At 44.7% G+C, this 25,239-nt stretch overlaps 10 protein-coding genes across 10 annotated transcripts; 5 read left to right on the forward strand and 5 right to left on the reverse strand.

Annotated features, from left to right (window-relative positions):
• Positions 1-4,979: 4,979 nt before the first annotated feature.
• MCY1 (putative cysteine synthase) lies at positions 4,980-6,134 on the reverse strand (the record flags this gene model as incomplete). The annotated part of the gene is made up of 1 exon (XM_020212925.1): positions 4,980-6,134. The coding sequence occupies one exon, from the start codon at positions 6,132-6,134 to the stop codon at positions 4,980-4,982; it is 1,155 nt and encodes a 384-aa protein (XP_020068918.1).
• Positions 6,135-7,684: 1,550 nt separating this feature from the next.
• On the forward strand, positions 7,685-9,586 carry CYBJADRAFT_130599 (uncharacterized protein; the record flags this gene model as incomplete). The annotated part of the gene is made up of 2 exons (XM_020212928.1): positions 7,685-7,961; positions 8,013-9,586. Coding segments are annotated over 2 exons (1,851 nt in total), but the record flags the coding sequence as incomplete, so codon positions are not given.
• A 615-nt stretch (positions 9,587-10,201) lies between these two features.
• Positions 10,202-11,285, reverse strand: LAA2 (Laa2p; the record flags this gene model as incomplete). The annotated part of the gene is made up of 1 exon (XM_020217403.1): positions 10,202-11,285. One exon carries the CDS (start codon positions 11,283-11,285, stop codon positions 10,290-10,292), a length of 996 nt encoding a protein of 331 aa, XP_020068920.1. The 3' UTR covers positions 10,202-10,289.
• A 1,026-nt stretch (positions 11,286-12,311) lies between these two features.
• CYBJADRAFT_168936 (FYVE-domain-containing protein) lies at positions 12,312-14,440 on the reverse strand. Its single transcript, XM_020215567.1, has one exon. It carries the CDS (start codon positions 14,154-14,156, stop codon positions 12,426-12,428), a length of 1,731 nt encoding a protein of 576 aa, XP_020068921.1. The 5' UTR covers positions 14,157-14,440; the 3' UTR covers positions 12,312-12,425.
• A 286-nt stretch (positions 14,441-14,726) lies between these two features.
• STT3 (dolichyl-diphosphooligosaccharide--protein glycosyltransferase subunit STT3) lies at positions 14,727-17,136 on the forward strand. The gene has a single exon (XM_020215568.1). It carries the CDS (start codon positions 14,791-14,793, stop codon positions 16,975-16,977), a length of 2,187 nt encoding a protein of 728 aa, XP_020068922.1. The 5' UTR covers positions 14,727-14,790; the 3' UTR covers positions 16,978-17,136.
• Positions 17,137-17,810: 674 nt separating this feature from the next.
• SNU71 (Snu71p) lies at positions 17,811-19,800 on the forward strand. The gene has a single exon (XM_020215569.1). The coding sequence runs from the start codon at positions 17,843-17,845 to the stop codon at positions 19,346-19,348; it is 1,506 nt and encodes a 501-aa protein (XP_020068923.1). The 5' UTR covers positions 17,811-17,842; the 3' UTR covers positions 19,349-19,800.
• Positions 19,397-21,040, reverse strand: CYBJADRAFT_174540 (Zn(II)2Cys6 transcription factor; the record flags this gene model as incomplete). The annotated part of the gene is made up of 1 exon (XM_020216590.1): positions 19,397-21,040. The coding sequence occupies one exon, from the start codon at positions 21,038-21,040 to the stop codon at positions 19,397-19,399; it is 1,644 nt and encodes a 547-aa protein (XP_020068924.1).
• A 438-nt stretch (positions 21,041-21,478) lies between these two features.
• Positions 21,479-22,579, forward strand: CYBJADRAFT_174541 (uncharacterized protein; the record flags this gene model as incomplete). Its single annotated transcript, XM_020216591.1, has 1 exon — positions 21,479-22,579. One exon carries the CDS (start codon positions 21,479-21,481, stop codon positions 22,577-22,579), a length of 1,101 nt encoding a protein of 366 aa, XP_020068925.1.
• A 28-nt stretch (positions 22,580-22,607) lies between these two features.
• On the reverse strand, positions 22,608-23,521 carry SCL1 (proteasome core particle subunit alpha 1). Its single transcript, XM_020215570.1, has one exon. The coding sequence runs from the start codon at positions 23,362-23,364 to the stop codon at positions 22,633-22,635; it is 732 nt and encodes a 243-aa protein (XP_020068926.1). The 5' UTR covers positions 23,365-23,521; the 3' UTR covers positions 22,608-22,632.
• Positions 23,522-23,547: 26 nt separating this feature from the next.
• Positions 23,548-25,218, forward strand: HOS2 (histone deacetylase HOS2). The gene has a single exon (XM_020215571.1). The coding sequence runs from the start codon at positions 23,646-23,648 to the stop codon at positions 24,984-24,986; it is 1,341 nt and encodes a 446-aa protein (XP_020068927.1). The 5' UTR covers positions 23,548-23,645; the 3' UTR covers positions 24,987-25,218.
• Positions 25,219-25,239: the final 21 nt, after the last annotated feature.

The raw sequence follows: 25,239 nt of genomic DNA on the forward strand, positions 1-25,239 counted from the left end.
CAGCAAAACAAGTCCCATATCGAGAGGGAAAGTTTTCCATAGAACAATGCATAAAGGTATACGTTCAATGCATAACGACACACTGAAACTGAGGGGAGACAAGAGCTAACCATGAGATTAGTCTCTTCAAGCTTGACGGTTTGTTGTATAGAATGTCTCAGCTCCATCCAAGAGAATTTTGTGCTGCGACAGGACTAGAAATGGAAAGCCTTGATCTTGATGAACTTGGAACAAAAGAGTTGGACTGTGTCATCTCTTGTCTTGAATCATGACTCGAAGTATTTGAGCTGTTGACAGATGCAGCAACTCTGGTTCCAGCTCCATAAGCAACGGTACCCAGAGATTCGAAAGATGGGTCGCTGGACAACTGGAAAACTGCAGAGCTCCGTGCACTCTCTAACTGGATACGCTTCTTAACAACAAAAGCACGAGCACCGAGAAGAACAAGAGCAATAGCACTGGTGGCACCAACAACAGAACCAATAGTGATACCAGCAATTTTGCCACCAGAGTTCTCATTTGAACTGTTTCCCGAAGCTTGGTTCGAGTACTCCATAGCTCCACCGTTGCGGAAAGTATTGTAAGTTTCTTGCGAAGAGGAATCATCACTAGATGAAGTACTGGCAGCGTTCAACACGTCTAATAACCCTGTCAATGGAATAGAAGGATCGATTAAAGTGGAGAACTCTCTAATGGTCTCATCCTCCTGCTGATACAGCACAGAGTTTGTATCAATGACCTTTGCTTGCAAATCTGATACATCATCTGCTGGGAAATATACTTTAGCAACAGTTATGATATAATCAACGTCTGTGGATGAGAATGGCACAAGTTGAGCAACGCTAATGTTATTGGAGTCTGCAAAGCCGTATGGACTTTCAAGTACTTCTGGCAAATATTGGAAGATTTGAGCACTCGAAAGAGAATTCTTGACAACAAAAGCATAATTCAACGATTGCTTAAATCCAATCGTTATCAATGTGTAGTTTGTTGGTACATCTTGAGATGCTTCAGGAGCAATAGCCTTTGGTAAGCCTGATGTCTCAGCGGCGATGGATGCAGTTTCAGTGAGAGAAGCAGTGGCAGTGGCAGCTTCTGTAATCAATGTTGTTGGCAGCCAATTAGTTGTAGTGCTTGAACTCGATGAGGTCAACGCTGGAATGGCACCAATCTCATCCGACGACGATGGACCTTCCAGTGTCACAGGTGTAGGTGTCAAAGCGGGTTCTGTAGTGACAGATGTCAAATCACTATCTGAAGTGTAATCAAAGTTCTGTGATGGTTTAGCAGAAGATGTAGATACCTCAGTGAATGTAGAGTCTTCGACACTTGTGGATTCCCCGGTAGGAGCAGGCTCCACAACAGTGGTAGACTTCTGACTAGCTTGCTCTGAGGAAACTGATACAACTTCTTGGACAGAAGATGAAGTGGACTCTGTGACTTCTGGTACGGTGGAAACACCCTCAGTAACTGAGGTTTCAGATGTTTGTCCAACAGAACTTGAAACATCAGATGGGACTGGCACCGTATCAGTGGTACTCTCAAGAGAAGTTTCAATAGTCGCATCTGGGGTAGCGATGGAAGCTTCTGACTCCACCGTGGAAGACACCAACCCATCGTTGGTAGTAAGTGTATCAACAGGTGCTGATGACGACACTTGGACTGCATCTGTAGACTCAGGCACAGAATAAACATCGGATGAGAATCCCTCTGTTGTTGTTGGTTCAACAACAGACAAGGACGATGTTACAGCAGTTATTTGAGGAGTGCTGGTTTCAGTAGTGGAAGTGTCATCCCCTAAAGAGGAGAGCACCGGTATAGATGTAGTTTGAGGTCCCACGATAGAGGAATCTGTCGCAGATGTTGTTGTGTCTGCATAAACAGATGATAGGCCCGTGGACTCGGTTTCAGTGCTCCAAATATCAGTACCTGAAGTTGGAGTCACAATTTCTGGGGTTGTTGTGATCTCTTCTGGAGTGGTAGTGGTGGTTGGAGTAGTAGTGGTGGTGGGAGTAGTAGTGGTTGTTGGAGCAGTAGTGGTCGCTTCTGGAGTAGTTGATAGCGAAATGTCAACATCGGTATTGGTGTCAATTGCTGAATAAATTGGCGGTGTTAAGATGGTAGAAGTTTGTGTAAGATCACCTAAAGAACCCCCAGAAGACGCAACTTGTAAAGGAATATCAGTACCAGTTGTCTCAGTACCAGTTGTTTCAGTACCAGTTGTTTCAGTACTAGTTGTTCCAGTACTAGTTATCTCAGTACCAGTTGTCTCAGTACCAGTTGCTGCAGGAGGACTGCTCGTAACCGGCTCTGTAGTTAAAGTATTGTCAGAGGAATCCAATTCAATGATCGAACTTGTTGGTTCAACAACGGTTGTTGAAGTAATAAGGGATGTGAGCTTACCAGCAATGGTTGTACCCAACAATTGGGTACCTGAAGTTGCGGTGGATAAATCAGCAATTGTATTATCAGTGGTTGTTGTCGCATCTGTATCAACTGTTTGTGTTCCAGAGCCATCTCTATCACCAGAAATAAAGGAACCGGATTGCACAATCACTGTATTGGTTGAATATTCTGAGTTGAAACCATTTGCATAGGCAAAGTCAGAAGTGTCAATATCAGCAGTGGAATCTGTCTCTAAAGTGGTTGATTGTGTAGCTGTAGCCGCAGTCTCATCAGTTAGGCCTCCAATGCCTGTATCTTCTGAGGCTGTAGTTACTTCAGTGGCATCTGTAATAGATGAAATTGTGCTAGAGGTATCCTCAGTAGCTGCCTCCCCGGTACTAGAACTGGTTGTGTCTACCACTGCGTCTGAATCATCATCAGCAGCAGTCGATGTGATCTTCTGGGTATCTGTGTTTGTAGTTTGAGTAGTAGCACGAGTAGTTCTTGCAGCGGCAGCCCTACTTGTCGAGCTCGTGTAGTCTGCAAGTGTAGTATCAGAAGACAAAGTATTAGGAGAGCCTGTTTCATCAGTTGTGGTATCATCTGAGGTGGTACTTGTCGTTCTGGCACCAAATGGGTTCCATATGTTCTTGCTGGAAGTACTCTGAGTAGTTACCTGAGTAGATCTTGCACTAGTAGTACCATCCAGTAATGCAGCAGTTGTGGTTGTGGACGATGTAGTATCTGTGGTATCATCCCCATAGTTCCGAGTGTACTCCAACGTCTCTGCATCCTCTGCTTGATCAGCAGAGTCTAACCTTGTCACAGAGCTCGATGTCGTTGTTGTACTGGGCAAAATCGAAATTGTAGGTTCCACCACACTTTGTTGTGGTCCAAAGGCTTGTGATGTCGTACTGTTTCCGACGTCTCGTCTTCCAAGTAGCTGATTGAGTCCAAAGTTCAAAGGAAGCGCCATAGCAAGCTCGGCCATGGCAATGACTTGTAAGATCCTCATACTGAGATGGTAAGCAGGTGGAAGGTATTAACGAAGGAAACGAAAGATGAACGAGCTAATAAACCACGCTTAGGAACAGTCGTAAGAAAAGGTTAAGGTGTTTTCGTTTCTTTCTCCTCCTCTTCTTCTTTGGTATAGCTCTTGTTGTTTCTAGTCGATGTGGATATCAGGTATTGTTGAAGCTATGTGGTTCCCTCCAAGCTGAAACAAAAACTCTGAAACGTGACTGAGCCTTCTGTGAAAGAAACAGCAGGTACAATGATGAGTTGGAGTGGAGATATGCTAAAATAAAAGAGTGACTGTCCTACTCAAAACTGCACGTTAATCAGGCTTCTCTGAACTTGACTTGTGTCTCTTCCCGTAAAATAGAAAGAAGTTGCTGTTTGTTGTTGTTGTGGAAGCGATGAAAAGTGTGAGTATTTGGGGTTTTTGGATTTTCTCATGATCAGGATCTTTTTTGGTGCCCCTTTGGCCTTGCAAAAAAAAAACATACATGATCGTGGCCCACTCAAAAAAAAGCATGAAAATGTGGAAAGAAAGGCGAAAAGTTGTGTTTGATGTGAAAATTTCGCCAAAAAGCTCCACTGATGTCCTAATTGAGATGTGTTTTTTTCTCAAAATAGACGCGGTACCTGCGACATTCTGTAGACACAAGCTGCAATTTTTTCCGCATCGGGGACTCCATGTGCATATCGTCACGAACTGTTAGCGTCTAGACTTTTTCTTTTCATTCTGTTGCTACTGGTGATAGTGATTAGGCTAATGAACACCAATGTCTATGAGTCTAAACATAAATAGGTAATTGTGATAAGCTATGGGGTTCAGCGTGTTACAGTGAAGCAGCTGAGCGATTTCAAAGGGTTAGAACGATTACATGCCGAGCGTAGGGTTCCACATTCCGCTTCTCTGAATCACAGCGTGTGTCATTGTCATTGTATTCACATACCACCCCTTAATTTCTACAGTGAACTGTACAATCCTGTTCCTTTTGCAAGTTCAGGTAGCTCTTGGTCTTTGAGGCTAACGTGTGGTAACGTTTCAGTTGTCCGTATCGACGATCCCTCTATGCCGTTTACGTAGGAGCGGCAGATCGACTACAGATTCGCTATTTATACTAACCACTACATATCAACATTCTCTTTTGTTATGGGAATACATATTACAACGTGTACCGGTGTTCTGTATCCATCTCTTCCTTATAAGTTCAAGGCAAAGTTTGAATTATGAGTTACAACAGTGTAATTCTCTATTCCCAGATCTATTGCTGAAACCTCTCGAAATCCCATGCATTCAGTGCTCTGACAAAAGAAACGTTGGTAACGCGTATCAAAAATTGCGCAAATGCACAAACGGGGGGTTCGGCGAAAGATTTTGCGAAAACGTCCAGAAACGGTATAAAGCACATGGAGGAACGAAAAAAAGAGACAATACACGTTCAGCATTACAATTATATCTAAAGGTTTGGAATGAGTATATGTGTTTGATCTTCTATATAAAATAATCATACGATCCCACCCACAATTTATCCGTGGGTACATTATGATGCCAAAATTTGTTCGTTATGGAGTGAACGCCTTGCTCACGACACGATGTCATCAACAGTTATCTCGTTAGGTACTTCAACAGCATATTTCCAGAATTTTTGTAGATGTCTTGTACCAGAATCACAGGCGACAATGACTATATTTTTGTTCTTTATCCCTGTTTCTTTACATAACTTCACCACAGCAACTGCGTTGATCGCCGTCGAAGATCCGATGAATAAACCATCGTTAACACTCAGAAACTTGGCCATCTGCAATGCCTGTTCATCTGTGACTTTTATGGAGTCGTCTATATAGTCCTCACCAATGCTGAAGTTGTGAGTTATTCTATTGAGCCCAATTCCCTCAACCAAAGTGTCAACTTGGTGTCTTCTTCTCGTTCCTTCTTTCTCCTCATTTGTATACATGACACCGTATTTGACTCTATTGAAGAATCCACTTCCCTGTGGATCTGCCAATATCGTTGTCACATTAGATAATTTTGACTTGAGATACTTCGAAACACCGGCAATGGTACCACCTGTACCGCAACCAGCAATGAAATAGTCAACCTTACCTTGTAGTTGTCTATAGATTTCAGGGCCGGTGGTGTTGAAATGCACTCTCCAGTTGGAGTCGTTTTCGAACTGATCTGCAAAAACACCATTCTTTTCGGAGTCTGAACTGTTCAACTTGTCTGCAGCCTTTTTGGCAGAGTTGACGTACTGGTCAGGATCCACTATCGAAGCTGGCTTCACTTTAACGAGTCCAGCACCTAAAGTGTCAAAGAGTGCCAGTTTATCCGGTGATGTGTCATCTGGTAAATGAATCTCAGTCTTATACCCAAGTGAGTTGGCGACAGTGGCTATACTGATACCTGTTGACCCGGATGTTCCCTCAAATATCACATCACCTGGCTTCAAATGACCCTTTCTTTCTTCATCTCTGATGATTGCAAGTGCAACACGGTCCTTCGCAGAGCCACCTGGGTTCATGAATTCCAACTTGGCATACACGTTATTGCCAGTGATCTTTGACAAGGATTTCACCTTCATCATTGGGGTATTGCCGATGAGGCCCTCCACTCCAATCTCCGGAGGTGATAGCTCTGTCAGTGTTTCACTTGACGAATACAACAACTTAAGCGAGAATACAACAGCTGTTAGTGAAGCGCCACATGCTATGATCTCTCTCCATGTTATGTCCCCCATCTTTGAAATGGCTTACAGAGTTTTGACACCGTCTAACGTTGGACCACTACAAAAATGTGATCCACTTTTCTTAGCCCGCTGACTATCACAAAAAACTGTGGTCATTTCCAATCTCAGCATCACACCTCTACACCAGCGTATCGGTGTGTCGTCTAACAAATTCTCTGGTCTAGCCAATCGGGTTTTTGAAGCTGGCCCGAAGTGTGTGATCGAAATGTTCCCGTATATCACGCTCAAAGGGCACGGCCATTATGGAGACTAAAGCCGGATCGAAGTCATCATATGGACAATCACAAAAGGCCAACGGGTTCGAGACAGGTCCCAATGCAAACTCCCGACCGTGTTATCGCCAGAATCTCCTGACGGGCATCCTCTCCTGTGGTGGTGGGTGTTTGGATGTCCGATGTCATTTTCAATATGTCACGTCCGTAGCTCTCCGGATATCTGTCAAACACGATTAAACCCAGGAGGGCTTTAGCGAGGATCCCCACCTTTTCTTCTCTTGAACTGCTCAAATATCTGGGCGAAGGGACAAATACATCACAATTGGCACAAAGCATCTGTGAGCTCGTGCGTTAGCAGATCACTAATTTCAATTCGATAGGTGTTTGCTGTGTGTTGGGTGGACTTTAGAAGCAATGCCTTAACTGTGAGTAGATCGCACGTAAAGCTGAAGTTTCTGTATTTTTCCCAGCCCATAGTGATGGCGAAAGACGGAATAACAGCGCATTGGAGAGGGATACAGAGTGTATATATGTGCGGGTGCGTGTGCGTTTTCAAGGATTCACCACCTTGAAGCTAATACGACTCTTTGGGCCTCCAACTGTGGGTCCTTTCCCATATGCATTTAGTGGGCTCTCCATAGTTCCCGCAAACAACAGAGGCCTCTGTGCATTTCGTTGCGCATTTATAATTTTGAGTGTGTCGATGACCGTCCCCTCCCAGAGCCGCGGTTGAACTGGAAATATAAACCAGTAGGAAGCACACAGTTTATGCCTCACCTAACGAGGTGCTGAGATCGAGAGAAGGCAAAAGAGAACGAAAGCAAAAGAATTAGGGGAGACTACCGTTCAAGTCTAACGATTCGTGATTACAGGTAAAACCCTCAGGAAAAAATAATCACAACTGCATTGAAGCGATTAATAAGCAATACAGACACTAAAAAGAAGCTAAAGCGAGCATTTGCTGTTTTTCTGTTTGTTTTTCTTTTTGTGCTTGTCCGAAAACCTTGCGGAAATACGTAATTTTGAATATTTTTCTGCTGTTCTGCTTTGTCTTCGTTTTCAGCTGTGTTTTACCCCTTCCCCCTCACGCAGTAAGAGACTAAAACAAGTAAAAAGGGCCCTGGTAGGAAACATTACGGCCAGTACACCCCAAGTTCTCTCTTGTTTCGAAATTTTGTGATTTGGGTGTGTGTGTTTTCTTCCTTGTTTTGATTCTCTGTTTGATGCACAACCGCGAAGAGGAAAATCAGCTGCTTGAGGATTCAACCGTCTTGATACATAACACTCTGTGCTTAGTTTGAAATCGAGCATCCAAGAAGGGATCTAATGGACAACAAAGAAGAGTCCAACACTCCTGCGAAGAAGGAGAAGAAGCATTCCGTCAAGTTCAAGAGAAACAGATCATCCCGTGCTTGTGAAGTTTGTCATTCGAGAAAAGTGCGCTGTGATGCTACGCTTCATATTCCTTGCACAAATTGTTTGACCTTTGGGTGTGAATGCAAATTCCCAGAGCGCAAGGAGAGGAAGAATGCTAGTAAAAAGAGGAAGCTGGAAGCGGCAAAGCTCCAGGATTCAAAGGCACCAGTACCTGGAGGTGGAGTTGGTGTCAAGTTGGAACACTCGTCCCCTTCGTTGTCGTTGGCGGCAACAGCAGCAGCCAACAACAACAACAATGGCAATAATGTCAAACCATCACCGCTGGTGGGGGCTGGTTCTACAACAGCTGGGCCTTCAAATACTACAACGGGGTCGTCCAGTAAAAGGAGGAATGAACCCTTGGCTGCCATCTCTGCACGAAGCGCCAGGATCGACTCGCAGAAACTCGTTAAGAAGAACACAAATACTTTCTCCTACCATGGACGCTCTTCAACGGCAAAGTTGCTTACGGATAACTTGGACAGGGACCCACATCTCAAGATTTGTGATTTCATACCCCCTTCGTTGAGAAGCACGATGGAGAAGACGCGGTTGAACTTGGACACAGTGCAGATGGAAATTCTAAGGTTGAGAGGTGCGTTCCACTTGCCGGAGAAGCACTTGTGTGATGACTTGATCAATTCGTTCTTTGAACACATCTATCCAATGGAGCCAATCATCAACAAGCAGATCTTTATGGAGGACTACCAGAACGGCACGGTAAGCTTACTATTGCTACAGTCCGTGCTCTTGGCAGGATCTAGAATGTCAACAAACCCTCTGATATTTGACTCTGATGGCTCGAACTATTTGGCCAGCGCAACTTTTTATCAACGTGCAAAGGCACTATACGATGCAAATTTTGAGACTGACGAAGTTGCAGTGGTACAGTCCTTGATATTGTTTTCAAGATTTTGGGAAGGTGTGGATGATATCCTGGGTAACTCGTTTTATTGGACAAGAATTGCCATCATTGTCGCCCAAGGTTACGGCTTTAACAGAAATTTGGCAAGGGCGTCAAAATATACAGAGGAAAGAGTTAGAATATGCAAAATCATCTGGTGGGATTTGTACATCAAGGATATGTCTGTTTCAGTTGCATTCGGAAGACCAAGAAGTATCTTGTTAGAGGACTGTGATGTTCCAATGCTTCAACTGGAAGATTTTACCCCTGATTTATCCAGAAAGGATGCCGAAGCGTTTATTCAGATGATCAGGCTCAGTGAGATTATGTCAATTGTACTTCAAGAACAATACAGTGTCAGAGCAGAGAAGTTCAAGCGTCATCGTGATCAACTGGTTATTACACACTGCGACATGATCATGAGTAGCTGGAGAAATAACCTTCCGCCGGCGTTGCAATATTCTCCTACAAAGCACGATTCATTACCAGTGAGTATTTTGAACTTGTATTATTACTATGCTGTGTGTTTGGCACACAGATCCACAATGGTGAGAAGTGCCACTCTTAACGGTAAGCAGTACCCATCTGAAGGCATTGTTTTCAAAGCATCAAGAATCATTGCCGATATTGTCTCGAAGTTGTTGAAATCTGGTGACATCAAGTATTGTCATGCAATGACTATTCCAATATTCTTCATTGCTGCAATGACTTTCCTCTGCCATATGGATTCGCAAAACTCTGCTATCGCAAAAAGCGCAAAAATTGGATTTGCAATCTGCGATGATGCACTCAATGAGGTTGGAAGAAATCATATGGTTGCCTCACTAATCCGTTATGAATTGGATAAGTTTATCAAAGATCCAAAGGCTAGGGAGAAGCTAGTGTCGAGTTTGGCCAGAAAGAATGAAGTACAACAAAACAACGCTGGTACTACGCCTGCTCCAACGCCTGCTCCAGAAGAAGCTTTACCCCAAGCTCCTGTACCTCCCCAGAACGTTCCACCACCACAGAGATACGTTAATGATATTGCACCATCTCCGGCTGTTTATCAGACACCGCCTCAACAACAACAGCCTCAGAGAACCCCTGTTATGAACATGCAACAAGGCGAAGCTGTGGGCCTAAACGTTGGAGCTCCTCCTGCGCTTCCTCTTCAGGTTCAACAGCAACCAATGCCTCCGCAAGGCAACATTCAAGTGCCAACAACAGAAGTTTTGGAGTTCCCGGATCTTTATCTTTTCACAAACAACATTCCATCCAATAGTGCAGTTAACTTTGACCCTTCGGAGTTGTTTCCAGAGAAAGAATCCAGGTCTGATACGGCAAGTGATAGCAACCACTATAACGAGTTTTATATGAACTTGCCAGAATTTGACTTTCAGAGTTTCAACAACACTATGGGATTCCAAGGATTGGCTAATTTCAACACGTATTTGGGGGATGTTACATCCAACGATTCGTCACAGAGCCAACCAAATATTCGCAGCTTTGCCAACTGAATCATTTGATTGGTTTTATATTGTACATTTTGTTTATCTTTTTTTAATGATGATGATTACTATAGATTTCTGTTTTCTTTTTTTATCTCTCCTTTATCCATTGGACCTCTACCTAGTTCTTCTTTAACTTGAATAAACTGTTCAGTTTGCTCTTTTCCTTTTCCTTCTTTAAAGATTTCATTGTCTCTTCACGTCTTAACCTTTGGGTATGGCCCACTAAATTCTCGACAACGCTTTCAAATGTCTTTCTATCCTCCTCTAATTTGGTCTTTTCATCATCCCAAACAGCCAAGTATTTCTCCACCATGGAGACCTGTATTTCCAGTTTCTCTATGGCCATTTGCAATTCCTTATCATTCATTTCCAAGAGATCATCTGCTGTAATAACGTTGCCAATCTCTGCAAATTTGGTATTGGTTTCCTCGAGCATTTTCTTCTTCTGGCCATCATCAATGTGCAGTTGCTCTAAGGTCTTAACGACATAAGTGGACATGTCGAATCCATTTTCCCTCTCTTTTTTCTGGATAGTATCATCAGGAAGCCCAAGTGTCATCAGAAGCTGTCTCCTCAACGACCCTGTTTTCCAATTGTAAGGCTTCAAATGAGGTGGTGCTATTAGTCTTTCAAGTAAATGCTGAGACCTTGGATTCAGTATTGACGTGTCCTCTGGTATAGTAAAAGTAGGCAGTTGATCCGGAAACGTTTGCAGAGTCAGTTCATCTATTATAGTGATCAACTTATCCCTGTCAGAATATGACGATAGTAGGAGAGACGCTATCTTCTCGGATTCTGGTTGCTGTACGGACGTGTTCTCTGGGGGTTCCTCAAATTCGTCGAAGGATGCATCAGAGAATGATCCAAAGTCATCGTCGTCATTGTCTTTCTCTGGTTCATCATTGACAGTGTTTCCCACATTTGTATCCTCGTGTGTCTCATCTGTTCGCTTCCCGCCAGCTGTATCTGCTGTGTTGTTGTCTACCTTTGTCTCTCCAATGGCAGTTTCTTCTATAGTCAGCTCCTCAACCGCTGGCTCCTCAACCGCTGGCTCCTCAACCGCTGGCTCCTCAACCGCTGGCTCGTCTATGCCCTGCCTTTCATCATCTGACATTTTCAAGCTAGTTTCATATAAAACTTATGGCCAATCTCCTATGGAATCGTCCATGGCTCAAGTTTGTCAAAGTGGCCCCGGTGTAGTTTTCCCAATGGTTGATTTCGCGGCCTCCAACGGCAAAGTTCTATGGTGATTCCAATAAAACGCTTCAGCCAATGTAATACAACGAATGAAACGACATTGTGCTTCCAAGTTGGTATCAATTGGAAGTTCTCATTTGCTTCTTATACGAATTGTTACACAGGGTGGCATGTTTTGTTCGCCATATTCTTGCAGGGTTTCCTAATTTTCCAATACTGACGCCAGCAAATACATCCAATGCTGATCAAGACATCACAACCCCCCGCTATCACCTTGGACACACCTACTTTCAATGAAATCTACGTTATATATGAATTATGGACCTTCATGTGGGTATCTCTAGTCTCTCAACGCAAAATAGCCTTCTCTCAACATCAATTCAGGACGAGTAGATGGCATCAACAGGAATCAACTTACGCGGGCTGGGCTGTTGGTGTTTGGGTTTAAACTGGCACCAACCATACTAACACCCGTGAAAGCTATGGAGATCACTTTGAATAAGCATATTTTCGAAATATGTTTACTATTCCATCAATTGGGAGGTGATATGTCCTGGATTAGCTCAGTTGTGATGAGCAGTATGATTGTTACAGGAGCTTCTGATAAAGACATTGGGTAAAATAAAGGACCATATTCTTTAAACATGGCGTATTGAATTTTCTGATAAGAAATAGACCTATCTATATTATTTTAAAATCAAAATCAAAAAGGGAATTAGACAGATGATAATTGAGTGTTTATATTCAATGACACGAGCTCTGTTATATAATACAACTGAAACCTAATATCTATAATAACATCCGGAAGTGAATATGCTCTACGAGCTGTTGTCCATCTTAAACTCCCCGGAATATCTCACTAGTCATCATGGTTTTCCATTTTACCAGGTTTTGAGCAAGTCATCGCATCCCTCAACCAACCTACAATGGTCAACTACTAGATCCATGGCTTCCACTGCATTTTCATGTTATTAATTGCATATATAGCGGTCCTTTTCTGCCTTTTTATCATTGTTGTGTTACAGCACATTTTCAACATCCTTTTTACTCAGATTGATCAGAATGAGCTCCAGCTCCAATCTGCTGGAACGCTACCAACTATAGCACCATTAGCACCACCATTTACACTGTCAGTATTGCCATTCTGTCTGGTGTTATCATCCACACCAATGACACTCGATTTCCTTGCAAGTGAATTATCACCAAATTTGGACTTGTAAAAATCCTCATAGTCCTTTGTACATCTGTCACACACTTTGCATAGCACACCAGACCCACCCAGGGTGAACTGGGCATCTGGTCCCAGCTTCAAGAGATGAGAAGTATGCTGTGCACAAAAGATATCACCGCATCTTCTGCAATGGTGACGTCTTTCGAAGAAGGTGAATTGAACGTCACAATAAGCACACGAGTTTCTCGTAACGTCACGACGCCAATGTGCCCTTGTTGGTAGCTTGTTGTTGTTGTCAAAGCCCAGCTTCCAATGCGACGTTTGCGACTTCAACGAGTGAGCAGCGTCTGCTATGACGTTCTTCGACTTGCGAGAGTTTTGTTCGTTTATATGCTTCACATCCTCGGGCTTCAAATTAGTATTGGATTGACGGAGCACCGCTGGAACGTACATGGGTCTTTTTGGATCGTTTATGGTCTTGAGATTTGCATTGTCAAGAAAGCTAGTTGGTGATGGCTGGAATGTGCGTAGGTCCTGTGAAGATGTCGTTTGCGATAACAGCAGCTGTTGTGCATGTGTACCAGATTGCTGTCTGCTGCTGTGATTCGAGTCCTGGGATATCGAAGGCGACAGCGAGTGTGGTTGACTGATTTGATGAACTCTTGACTGTGACACTACTCTGTGTGGCTGCGGTTGCAACGTCAGCTGTATCTGTGAGCTATTTCTCGACAGCAGCGGGTGTGTTGAATCCTGGTCACTCTGTTGTTGCAACTCCGGCTGCTGTTGATCCTGCTGTTGCTGCTGCTGCTGCTGCTGCTGTTGTTGTGCTGCTGCTGCTGGCTCATACCGTGGAATGTAATCTTCAATAGCCGTCGTGGTACGCATACTCATATCCACCTCTGCCGGTTGGAATTTGGCAAAGTTGCTGAGTTTCTTCAAGGCATCATCCGTGAGGTTCTTATTCTGTTCTGTGCTATCACTGCTGTCTCCTTCATCTCCAGAGTTGGAAACAGCGGACTCTTCAACAGACCTCTCGTCATCTTGGTTGAAGGGTAATCGTTGTCCAATTTCAAAGGACGCTTTACGCTTGGAAGACGCAGCAGCGGCTGGTGCCTGTATATGTGTTTTAGCACTGATGAACTGTTCCTGCGATGGCTGTGTGCCGTTGGCAGCGTTGGCAGCGTTGACAGTGTTGCCGCTGTTGATGTTACTCCTGCCGCTGCTGTTGTTGTTATTGGCTGTGCCGTTGTCGTTGTTGCCAGCAACCTGTGCACTCTGGTGAAGCTGCACCTGCGAACGGTTGTGCTGGTTAACAAAGCTCCGCAGTGAAACACTCGACAGCACGCTTTGAACGCTCTGCGTTCTCTGCTTCGGCACAATCCTCTTCTGGAACGTGATGGTGCCTCCATCTTCCACAACGGCGTCTCCACTCCCGGCTGCAAGGACACCACCGCTCACTTTCCTCTGGATAGCAGGTTGCGAGAGGTGGTGAGCAGCCGACACTGACACATGCGCATGTTGCGGTGGCTCCTTTATCGTGACGTGCTGCTCATGGCTCACCTCCGGCACAGGCCCTTCCTCCCGTGCCTTCACCGCCTTCTTATCGTCCTGGCTCATGGCCCGTTTTATGCAACGCTACTCAGTGATGACTCTTGATGGAAAACACCGAAAATTCCTGGGGGACCAGAGGGATGAGCTTACAACGTGCAACAGGACTCGAATGAACGCTCCGTGTGATGTGTCTGCCAATCAAAAACCAACCTCCAATACTCAGATTTTGGTATCGCACACCACTGCCCAGCTAAAATACACCAGGTATCACAGGTTCTGATGCTTTCCCACTATCGGATGAACAGGACAGAATGCCCACTTGGGAAAGTTGCAATGGCACTCGGTGTGATTTGTTACCCAAACAAGACGTTGAAAAAAAAAAGCGGGCGATAGCGACAATTTTTCGTTCCAGGAGAGGAAATTGCACACGGCCCCGGGCGACACACAGCCCGCCACACATTGGTGGTTTTTCGATAGGGGAAACACACGGAGGGGGTAATCCGAGGGCACGGACAGCGGTCACGTGACCACTACCCCCGGTTTGCGCCGCCGGTGTTGCCCGCAGCCCAAACCGTTTTGTTCAAGCAGAAGAACAGGTGTCTCTTCTTCGACTTTGGCACACTTGTAAGACATCAATTCAACCCCGTCACGCCTGGTATTGTTGCATTGCAAAGAGCAGAGAAAGCACACCACTGCGAGAATGTCGGTTGAGGTTTCGGAGGCCACGCTGGCCAATATCAAACTGCTGTTGAGGGTCACGATTCTCTTTTCCATAGCTGCTGCTGCTGTGTCGTCGCGTCTGTTCTCCGTGGTTCGGTTCGAGTCCATCATCCACGAGTTTGACCCGTGGTTCAACTTCAGGGCCACGAAGTACCTGGTGTCTCACAGCTACTATGAGTTTCTCAATTGGTTTGACGACAAGACCTGGTACCCATTGGGCAGAGTTACCGGTGGTACGTTGTATCCAGGCCTGATGGTGACAGCCGGCTCCATATGGCACGGGCTGAGAAAGATTGGGCTGCCAGTGGACATCAGAAACATCTGTGTTATGCTTGCGCCAGCGTTCTCAGGTGTCACTGCATACTTCACCTACCTCTTCACCGCAGAGATTAAGGATAAGTCTGCTGGGTTATTGGCTGCTGCGTTCATGGGCATTGCGCCTGGTTACATCTCAAGATCCGTTGCCGGATCTTATGATAACGAGGCCATCGCCATCACCTTGCTGATGACGACGTTCTACTTCTGGATCAAGGCTTCAAAGGAGGGCTCTGTGTTTTGGGCAGCTTGGGCAGCAGGCTTCTATTTCTACATGGTCTCAGCCTGGGGTGGTTACGTCTTCATTACAAACTTGATCCCATTGCACGTCTTCATCCTCATACTTATGGGACGTTATAGCCATAAGCTATACACCGCTTACTCAACCTGGTACGCAATCGGTACTCTGGCCTCGATGCAGATCCCTTTTGTCGGATTCTTACCTATCCGTTCGAACGACCACATGGCTGCACTTGGTGTCTTTGGATTGATCCAAATCGTATGCTTTGGTGAATACATCCGCTCAAAGGTCCCTTCAAACAAGTTCAAATCCGTCTTGTTTGTTTCGGTCATCTTGATCATTCTCTTGGGTATCGCAGGGTTGGTTTCCTTGACATATGCCGGATTGATTGCACCATGGACTGGTCGTTTCTACTCGCTCTGGGATACAAACTATGCAAAGATCCACATCCCAATCATCGCTTCTGTCTCAGAACATCAGCCTACAGCATGGCCTTCTTTCTTCTTTGACACACAGTTCTTGATCTGGTTGTTCCCAGCAGGTATCTTCTTGCTCTTCCAAGAGCTCCGTAATGAACACATCTTTGTAATTGCTTACTCCGTGCTCTGTTCCTACTTTGCAGGTGTTATGGTTCGTCTCATGTTGACGTTGACTCCAATCATCTGTGTCTCTGCAGCAGTTGCTGTATCAAAACTGTTTGACGTGTACTTGGACTTTTCTGATTACCTCAAGGAGGACAAGACCGAGAAACCAAAGGATGACAAGAAGTCCATCTTTGACATCCTATCGAAGTTTGCAGTTGTCGGTACCTTTGTATTCTATCTCTATTTGTTCGTCTTCCACTGTACTTGGGTCACATCCAATGCATATTCGTCACCTTCTGTCGTTTTGGCTACAAAGGCCCCAGACGGCTCTCAGCAATTGATCGACGACTACCGTGAGGCGTACTATTGGCTCCGTATGAACACACCAGAAGATGCCAAAGTTGCAGCTTGGTGGGATTACGGCTACCAAATTGGAGGTATGGCAGACCGTACAACGTTGGTGGACAACAATACTTGGAATAACACCCATATCGCTACTGTCGGTAAGGCTATGTGCTCCAATGAAGAGGTTGCCTACAAGGTGTTGAAGCAGCACGATGTTGATTACGTGTTGATCATATTTGGTGGTATGCTTGGATTCTCCGGTGATGACTTGAATAAGTTCTTATGGATGATCCGTATTGCCCAAGGTATTTGGCCCGACGAGGTGAAGGAGAGAAGCTTCTTCACTGAGAGAGGAGAGTACAAGGTTGGTCGAGAAGCCACGCAAACAATGAAGGACTCTTTACTGTACAAGATGTCCTACCACAGGTTTGTTGATGTCCATATGAGAAGTGGCAGACCAGCAGTGGACAGAGTCCGTAGTCAAGTCATCTCAGAGGAGCCTGAACTCAACGTTGTCGAAGAGGCATTCACATCAGAGAACTGGCTGGTGCGTATTTACAAGGTTAAAGATCTCGACAATGCAGGCCGTGACTTGAGGGAAGCCAGCTCTTTCGAAAGACAAGCTGCTGCTGGCATCAAGAAGAGAACTGCAAAGCGTCCAGCTCTTGACATCCGTGAATGATCTCATCGCAAAGAAAAGATGGGTACATTGTATAGTATATAGCGATGAAAAAAGACAACAATTGAGCTTTCATAGAACTCTTCTTGCAAAGCAGTATGGTAGTGATTCGTTCAAAATGGTGTTCAATGTGCTTTATAGCTCATCTATAATCAACTGCACGGCTGTTCTTTGTAGGAAACGCTTTCATGTTCGATAGAATCAAAACCACAGAGTATAACTGAAACCAAAGGATTGGATGGCAAAACTACCAGCGTGCTATCCTGGAGGACAGCTGAAAAGGTGCTGACAGCTCTTCATTGGGATAAGAATCAGTAATATGGTAATCAGTATCAGCTTCATTACCCTCAAGCTTTCCTCCCTAATCAGTTCCCTCGTCATTGTCTTTATTCTCATAAAAATCAAGTCGCATACGTGATCCTATTTATCATCAACTAATCAAGAAACTTGGCCATTCAGCTCATATCGTATACGAAGGGTAAAGATCATCAAAACACTTTCGGCATCATAAGGCACATCACAAAGCACCATACCAGATAATGGATACAACTCCACATTTGATGCTACAATTAACCACACACTATAGCACTGTCACACACCATCTGGAATATCAACTACACAGTCCACCACGCCATAGTACCGTTACATATTACGCTGTATCACTGAGCCTATGGAACCAATATTGTGTGGATATGTGGTGATGTTGAGGTGTTAGGTGTTAGGATGTTGGGATGTGAGGTGTTGGGATGTTTCCTGATGACGGTGTCCGGGTGTGGTAATAAACTCTCGTGTGGAATTTTACTTCTCTGTTTACTTTGAATGCGTACGAAGGAGTAATTGTATCCAATAGACGCCCATTGCACAGGAAATGGATGATAACACGCTAATCAACGTCCCTACAGTGACTGCGTCGCCATTCCATGGCGTGTCAGCGTTGCTGACCAAGTTCAAGGATATCAACCCTTCACGGCCGAAACCAAATGCCATTGGTGCTGTCCCATTGTACCGCTCGAGGCTTTACCGAGTCAACAAACCTGCCCCTTCTCTATCAAATGATGCCGACGAAGCAGGAGAAGAGGAGAATGAAGAGGCTGAACAGTATGAGGTACAGAAGTTTAAGGATTTGAAGGAGTTCAAACCTAATGTACTTACAGAACAGCTGAACGAAGCTTGTATTCTGGGCATCGAAGACTTTGCAAATCCACTTATTGAACAGCTATTGAACGAGCTGATTGGAGAACACCCCTATGAATGGAGTTGTCTAGAGGAAGGTGATTCCAAGGTACTATTTGTGAGACTCAAGGAGAAAGAGGTGAAAGAAAATGCTTTTCTAATGAAGAGGCTCACCGAATTGGATATCGCAGTCCACCAGTCCAAATTGAAGATTGTGGTGGAAAAGAACACTAGACAACTAATCGAGGATACAGTTCCCAATGATGAGATATCCATAGACAAGGAGGCCTTACAAAGGAAAGTGGACCGCCTCTTGGAGAAGAACAAGGCGAAGAAAACAGCAAAGACTGTTGATTATGTCATTGACGAGGAAGAACTGAGAGGTGTGCCACAGGATGCATTACCACAACTAATCAAGGATATTAAGGAGTTCAGACTCAAGGTGCTCGAAAACGAAAGAAAGAAGAGGGAGAAGGAGGTTCTTGAAGAGAAGAAGAGATCTAAAGCTCAGCTGCGTAAGCTCTTTGAAAAATACCAGAGCGATTCAGACCGTATGGTTGAGGACGACGATGATGAATCAGACGAGGAGGACGACGATCTGACTGATGAACAGTATGAGGAACTGAGAATAAAGAAGGAAAATGCTGATATGCTAAAAAAGTTTAGGGACAAGTTGAGATCGGTAGAGTCCATTCAGAGAAGAAATAAGGATGTTCTACGTGAACTCGAAGAATTAAGAAACTATGAACAGTCTCTTGATAAAACCCTTAAACCGGAGTATGAACATGGCAGATTTAGAAGATCTGGAAGGGATAAGAAGTTAGAAATGGAAGCTGACCAAAAAGATAGAGAAGAAGAACTAACCGAGAACAAAGCAGCGAAAGAGGCTGACAACTTCCTTTCAACTATTAACATTCCTTTGAAAGTGAACATTTCAAAGTCTTTAACACTTGAAGATCTTGATGATGATCAATTGGATTCTCTCTTGCAGCGACTTAAGCCTAAACTCGACGAGTACATGGAGGAGATTCTAGGCACCAAGGAGGACGAGCTTTCAGATTATATCATCTCCATTATAAAGGATGAAAAGAATAAAGAGAAACTTGCTCAAGAGTTAGAAGAAGCTTTCGCAGATGATGCCGAATCATTACGGGATAAAATTTGGAATGACATTGAGGTGTTTATCAAAGAATTCCAGTGAGATATATAGCCGTTAAAACACACGTTGCTTATCAAAGTCAAATTACTTTCAGGCAAATGGCAGTTGTTCCATGTTATCAACACCAACTCCAGTCCAAGCGTAACGGACTTTGTTGAAAGTAGCGTTGGCACTCAGCACTCCGGCGTCGATCAGACTTTTGAAGTAAGCTTCCACAAGGTCTTTGTCATCCTGATCAACACAGTTCAAACCACAGTTTAGCATAGGACCTTGTAACATCAGTAGCCTTGAATCAAGAGGATCTATAATTTCGTTTGTTGCATCGTCGTAGAAGAAGCACATGTTTAACATACCTTTCATGAGGTTTTGACATAGCGGATGTGTTTTATCCATGGAGAAATGCTCATTGTACAATTTCAGCAATAGTGCATCGACGTGTAGATGGTGAATCAGATCAAACCATGAATAAACCTTGTTCTCTTTGAATCCATAACAGCTCCAGGGAAGTATGTTTTTTGGTTCATTTCCAGAGTAATCCGGATGTGATGGATTATCTAGTGGAATGAGGATGTTATCGCTGGCCACTTGGAACTCCTTTGCACTGTGTATAAGGCTCATTTGGAACAATATGTCTCCATTATCCATGTGCGACAATTTGATGAATTCTCTGTACATGATGATGGCTTCGGTGCTATAACCCAGAAATAGGTTATAGCCACTTGGAAGTAAAATGCCAACTTCAACAGCCAAATCACCGTTGGAACCGTACAGTCCAACATCCAGTAGATTATTCAGTTCATGTCTTTTACCAGTACCAGCGTTTTGTAATCCAGCAAGGATTTCAATCGCAGCAAACCAGCTTTTAGCCAACAGCAATGAAGGGGTTGCATAGAACTTGATATATTTGACAAAGAGGTCTTTAGCACCCCGGAGATGTGCTCTCCAATCATTAGACGTTGGATCAGCTGCTAGCAGAAGGACCGTCAGTATCAAAGGTTCGATGTTGCTCAAGATTTTAGAGTGATCTTGGAAAACGTTGCTGATATTGCTCAAGCAGGTTGATATGTATTTCAGCTTCTCATCTCCTGTTGTCGCCAGGCTCAGCATTGCAGCTAATAAGTAGGGAGCCTTTCTAGCGTTCGTCAACAAGATCTCATTGCAAAGGCCCTGTTCTAGTGGCATTAGCCGGGCTGAAATCTTATCGTAAAATATCTCTAGATGTGTCTTATGAGGTTGTGGTAGATCGAACGAGTTCAGTATATCCTGCTTCTTCACATAGTCTGGGAAAATGCCGAAATCCATGGAGAATACGTCAAAATTAGTATCCAGAGACTCAATGATGGTGTTTGCCAGCGTTGAGGCCTCATTAATTATGATATCTTTGTCCTCAATGGGTGAGATGTGTGGCACATATGGCGATAGTGAGGCAATCTCATGGCCACCACCGCCATCACCACCACTGGAGACTGATAGCTCCGGCGATTCACTGGCTGGTGATGCATCGGTCTTCTGTAGGGAAAAGTTGATGAAGTTGTACCGGGTCCTGGTCTGAGACTGACGTTCAACAGTGACGTTCCTTGAGTCAGAGAACTTGATACTTTTCAAATAGATACACCTCTTTCCGAGGTGTGAGCATTGCCAGCACTCAGGCTTACCCTCGTCACATTTCAGCTTCCTCCTCTTACATTCCTTACAGCCATTTCTACTGTACTGCCTCTTCTTTTTAGGGGCCATGGCCGTGAAGTGTTTGGCCCTTCAAGCTGTCTCCCTTTCCCCCCGTCACCAACCTGCAAAGGAGACTTGACCCTACGGATAAGTTCAACAGAAGATCCCTGTGTTCTGGTTATGTAATATGGGCTCTTCTATGCAGGTGTGTCACATGCACTGACACAGAGACGATTCCTTTGTTGTGGTGGAGTTGGCGCCCCAGGTACTTTAAAGGTGAAGCATCGAAGCCTTTGGAGAGGCTGTTGAAGCCATCACGAGAAATCCGCGGGATCCAATTTCCCTTTCGGGATTCTGCTGGAGAACCTTGTTCTGAAAATCGGAACATCCCGAAAAGCGAAAAACACCCGGACACCCGTATGGTTCATACAACAGGGTGTTTTATGTATACAGGGCACATCACTCGTTCTTGTGCTTTTACTATGCGTAGAATGCACCAAAGGTGGCATGCCAAACTACTACAACTCGTTGGCCGGTATCTCCCAGTATGGGATTTTGCCCATAAGCCCTGGAAACACGTCTGATGTGCGTCGAGAGAGAGTACGACGCGGTGGTGGTGAAGATGAGCCAACAGGACAGAAGAGGCCTTCAGAGAGTAACGATGAACGCGCCAACTGCCAGAAGAAGTCCAGAAGTGGCTCATCAGGAAGAAATGGCCCACATGTACCCAGACAGAGCCTCAGACAGCAAGAGGAACAAAGACAAGTGCAAGGACAGCAGCATCAGCAGCCACCGCAACCTGGTATGAGACTGGGTCCTTCAGACCCACTTCCTGGTCCCTTTTTTAACCTCTTTGACGATGATGACGACACCGAGTACGAACCAGGGACCGAGGAAGAAGAGGATCTTTCAGAGGAGGAGGAGATTGAAGACGAGGAAGAAGTGGATCCCGAGGAGTGGATGTTGGACTTGGATAAGGACTTTGCCTTGCCTCAAGGATATGTCCTACCTCCATATTCGGGCTTCTTACCGTCTGAATTGCAAATGTTTGGAAATGAACCCGTTGCTAACGAACGTTGTGTTAATGAACGCGGTATTAATGAACCACGAGCACAAGTACCCACTGGAACAGCACAATCCGTTGAAGTAACCGCGTCAAGCTCAAAGCCGAGATTCATACACACGAATCATGACATTCGCTACTCTGTGGACCCTTACCACTACACACCAACCAAGACAATGAAAGCCAAACAATCCATGAGAGAGCTTTTATCACAGGGAAGACAAGAGATAGAATCGAATCGAGAACACGCCACGGAAGATGTTTCCCTAAAGAGCCTGCAAGAACACTATTTTAACCAACTGAAGCTGAGGAACATTGATCTAGTGTCTATGCCCTTTAGCACGAGACAATCAGCTCCTCGTGGAGGAATGCCTAAGACCTCATCGAGGAAGCCACACAACGCAGGAACAACTTCTAAAGACGTTGGAATTGAATTACAATGTCTTCATTGTGATAGAGAGTTTCGAGGACCAAAGGCTTCAACACATCGTCAACAGCACATCAAAAGGATGCACCCTGATAAATACGTCAAGTTGAAGGGTTAACCAGTACATACACACTACAAATGTAAAACAATTGTTCAATCTAATTCATGAATTCAATCTTGCTCTGCAATGGACACCAATCTTTCATCAATTTCCTCAGTTGTAAGCGTGAAGAACTTACCCTCAACGGCAACACCAACTTCAATGTCATTTTTTCTAAGTTCTGTGTTCAGCGTATTACTCAGTGTAATGATGGCAAACTCGACAACCTTTTGCCAATCGCCATCAACACCTTTCTTCTTGTACTTCTTCTCCAGAGCTGTAGTCAATTCCTGTTGTTTTGGGCCGGTTGCGTTGGCCTTTGAGCCAATGTAGTAGCCGGCTGGGTCGCACTTGTACAGCATTGGGCCAAATTCATCATCCACCGAGCAGAAAGTCAGAGCCACTCCCAAGGGTCTCATGTATGCTCTCTGTGTATAGATCTGTGACAAGTTTGCCATTCTCTTTGCCAATGCATCCACAGGCATCTCATATCCGTTGAGGTATTTGAACTCAGCAGCCTCAGCCCGTGCCCTGAGTGCCTGGCTTCTAGCATCCGCAATGGACCCCGTAGCAACCATACCGATCTTTGGCGTGATCTGGAACATATACGACACCGTGGATGGGTCCAGCAGCTTATCTGGCACCTTCTTCTGTGAAATTATCACCACACAGTCCTTGCCAGTGACTCCCATGGCGTTGATGTTGGCAGTGTTGATGGCCTTGAAGGCATACTCCACTTGGTAGAGACGCCCTTCTGGCGAGAAGATGGTGATGTGACGGTCAAACCCTGCTGCTCCTGACATTGTTCTTCACTTCAAAGCTCTTCAGTATCCACGCGTGTTTGCTTACCGCCCACTGTTTACTGTTTGTTGTCTGTTGTTTGTTGTGGTGAGGGTTCCTCGCCACTGGGAAAACTTCAAAAGTTCGCGAACTGGATTTTTTTGTGTCCTGTTGTGGTTTTTAGTACCAACAACAACAACAACATCGACAGCATCATCAACAACAACAAGCGAAGGAAAAAGGACGAAGGCGGCAGAAGAAGAGAAAACAAGGGGAGCTGATAGACGAAAAAGTGCGGCCCACGATGACAGAGACGTTCTCGAATGACTTCAAAACCGAAGTACTACAACCGAAGTACGAGCAGAACTTTGGAGCTTCGTACCAACCTCATGTGTCGTACCACTATAACCCAGCGGTATCGCAGTACCACTATGGAGTACGCCATCCGATGAAGCCCTTCAGACTCATGCTCACGGACCATTTGGTGATTGCGTATAAGCTCTACGAGAAGATGGACCTGTACACGCCCAGGGCTGCGACGAAGGAGGAGATTCTGGAATTCCATTCTGAGGATTACATCGACTTCTTACAGCGAGTGACGCCGGAGACACTGAACAAGTTTTCGAGCGAGCTGAAGAGGTTCAACATTGGTGATGACTGTCCTGTGTTTGACGGTGTGTACGACTACAGCTCGATATATGCTGGTGCGTCGTTAGATGCCACAGAGAAGCTACTGAGCGGAGCAAGCGATATTGCGATCAACTGGTCTGGTGGACTTCACCATGCGAAGAAGTACGAGCCCTCTGGGTTCTGCTACGTCAACGATATCGTCCTATCAATATTGAATCTCTTGAGATACCATCCAAGAGTGTTATACATCGACATCGACTTACACCACGGCGATGGTGTTCAAGAAGCCTTTAACACGACCGACAGGGTGATGACTGTGAGCTTCCACAAGTACAATGGACTTTTCTTCCCAGGTACTGGCTACTTGGATGAGAATGGGATAGGGAAAGGGAAAAACTACGCTATAAATGTTCCCTTGAACGACGGGATAGACGATGACAGTTATATACGGTTGTTCAAAAGCGTTATGGACCCAGTGATTACAACGTTCAAACCAACGGTGATTGTACAACAGTGTGGTGCAGATTCCTTGGGAGGTGATAGGCTGGGTTGTTTCAACTTGAATATAAGAGCCCATGGTGAATGTGTCAAATTCATCAAAAGTTTTGGTATTCCAATGCTAGTTGTCGGTGGTGGTGGCTATACTCCAAGAAACGTCTCGAGATTGTGGTGTTACGAAACTAGTATCATGACGGATGTAACGTTGGAGTCAAAGTTACCCATGGAACTACCCTTCAGGAATTTCTTCAATCCAGACTGTTCCTTGCATCCTAATCTAGGAGATAAATTGGACAACAAGAACTCGAGGAAGTACTTGGATAACGTACGTATAAAGATCCTCGAACAGTTGAGAAACTTGAATGGTGCTCCAAGTGTTCAGATGAACGAAATACCACCAGATTTCAAAAAATTGACAGCAGAAGAGGCTGCTGAATTGGATGCCCTCAACAATGAGGAAAGAGATTCGATGGTGGATGCGAAGGATGAAGCAAGACCTGGAGAATTGGTTGAATGATACCTGCTGTGTAAATATATGCATTTTTTTTTTCGTAATGAATATCAACTTAATGATGAATCACTGGCTTAACTTAGAGGATTAACTGATTTACATATACTAACATTTCATAGATGAACGTGTTCCACTGATTTAGTTATACAACGTCATAATTGAATATCAACTTCCAGTAGCATACAGCAGCCATAGCTAACAAGAAATAAGAAAAGAATTGAAAAAAAAAAATCAATAGGGTCATATGCATTGGTGATAT

The sequence above is a fragment of the Cyberlindnera jadinii genome, assembly GCF_001661405.1.
Source record: "Cyberlindnera jadinii NRRL Y-1542 unplaced genomic scaffold CYBJAscaffold_13, whole genome shotgun sequence".
Lineage (NCBI taxonomy): Eukaryota > Fungi > Ascomycota > Saccharomycetes > Phaffomycetales > Wickerhamomycetaceae > Williopsis > Williopsis jadinii.

What these genes read in the sequence shown, in the direction of transcription:
- HOS2 (XM_020215571.1), top strand. Translation starts at nt 23,646, where the DNA reads ATGACAGAGACGTTCTCGAATGACTTCAAAACCGAAGTACTACAACCG.
- SNU71 (XM_020215569.1), top strand. Translation starts at nt 17,843, where the DNA reads ATGGATGATAACACGCTAATCAACGTCCCTACAGTGACTGCGTCGCCA.
- STT3 (XM_020215568.1), top strand. Translation starts at nt 14,791, where the DNA reads ATGTCGGTTGAGGTTTCGGAGGCCACGCTGGCCAATATCAAACTGCTG.
- CYBJADRAFT_168936 (XM_020215567.1), bottom strand. Translation starts at nt 14,156, where the DNA reads ATGAGCCAGGACGATAAGAAGGCGGTGAAGGCACGGGAGGAAGGGCCT.
- SCL1 (XM_020215570.1), bottom strand. Translation starts at nt 23,364, where the DNA reads ATGTCAGGAGCAGCAGGGTTTGACCGTCACATCACCATCTTCTCGCCA.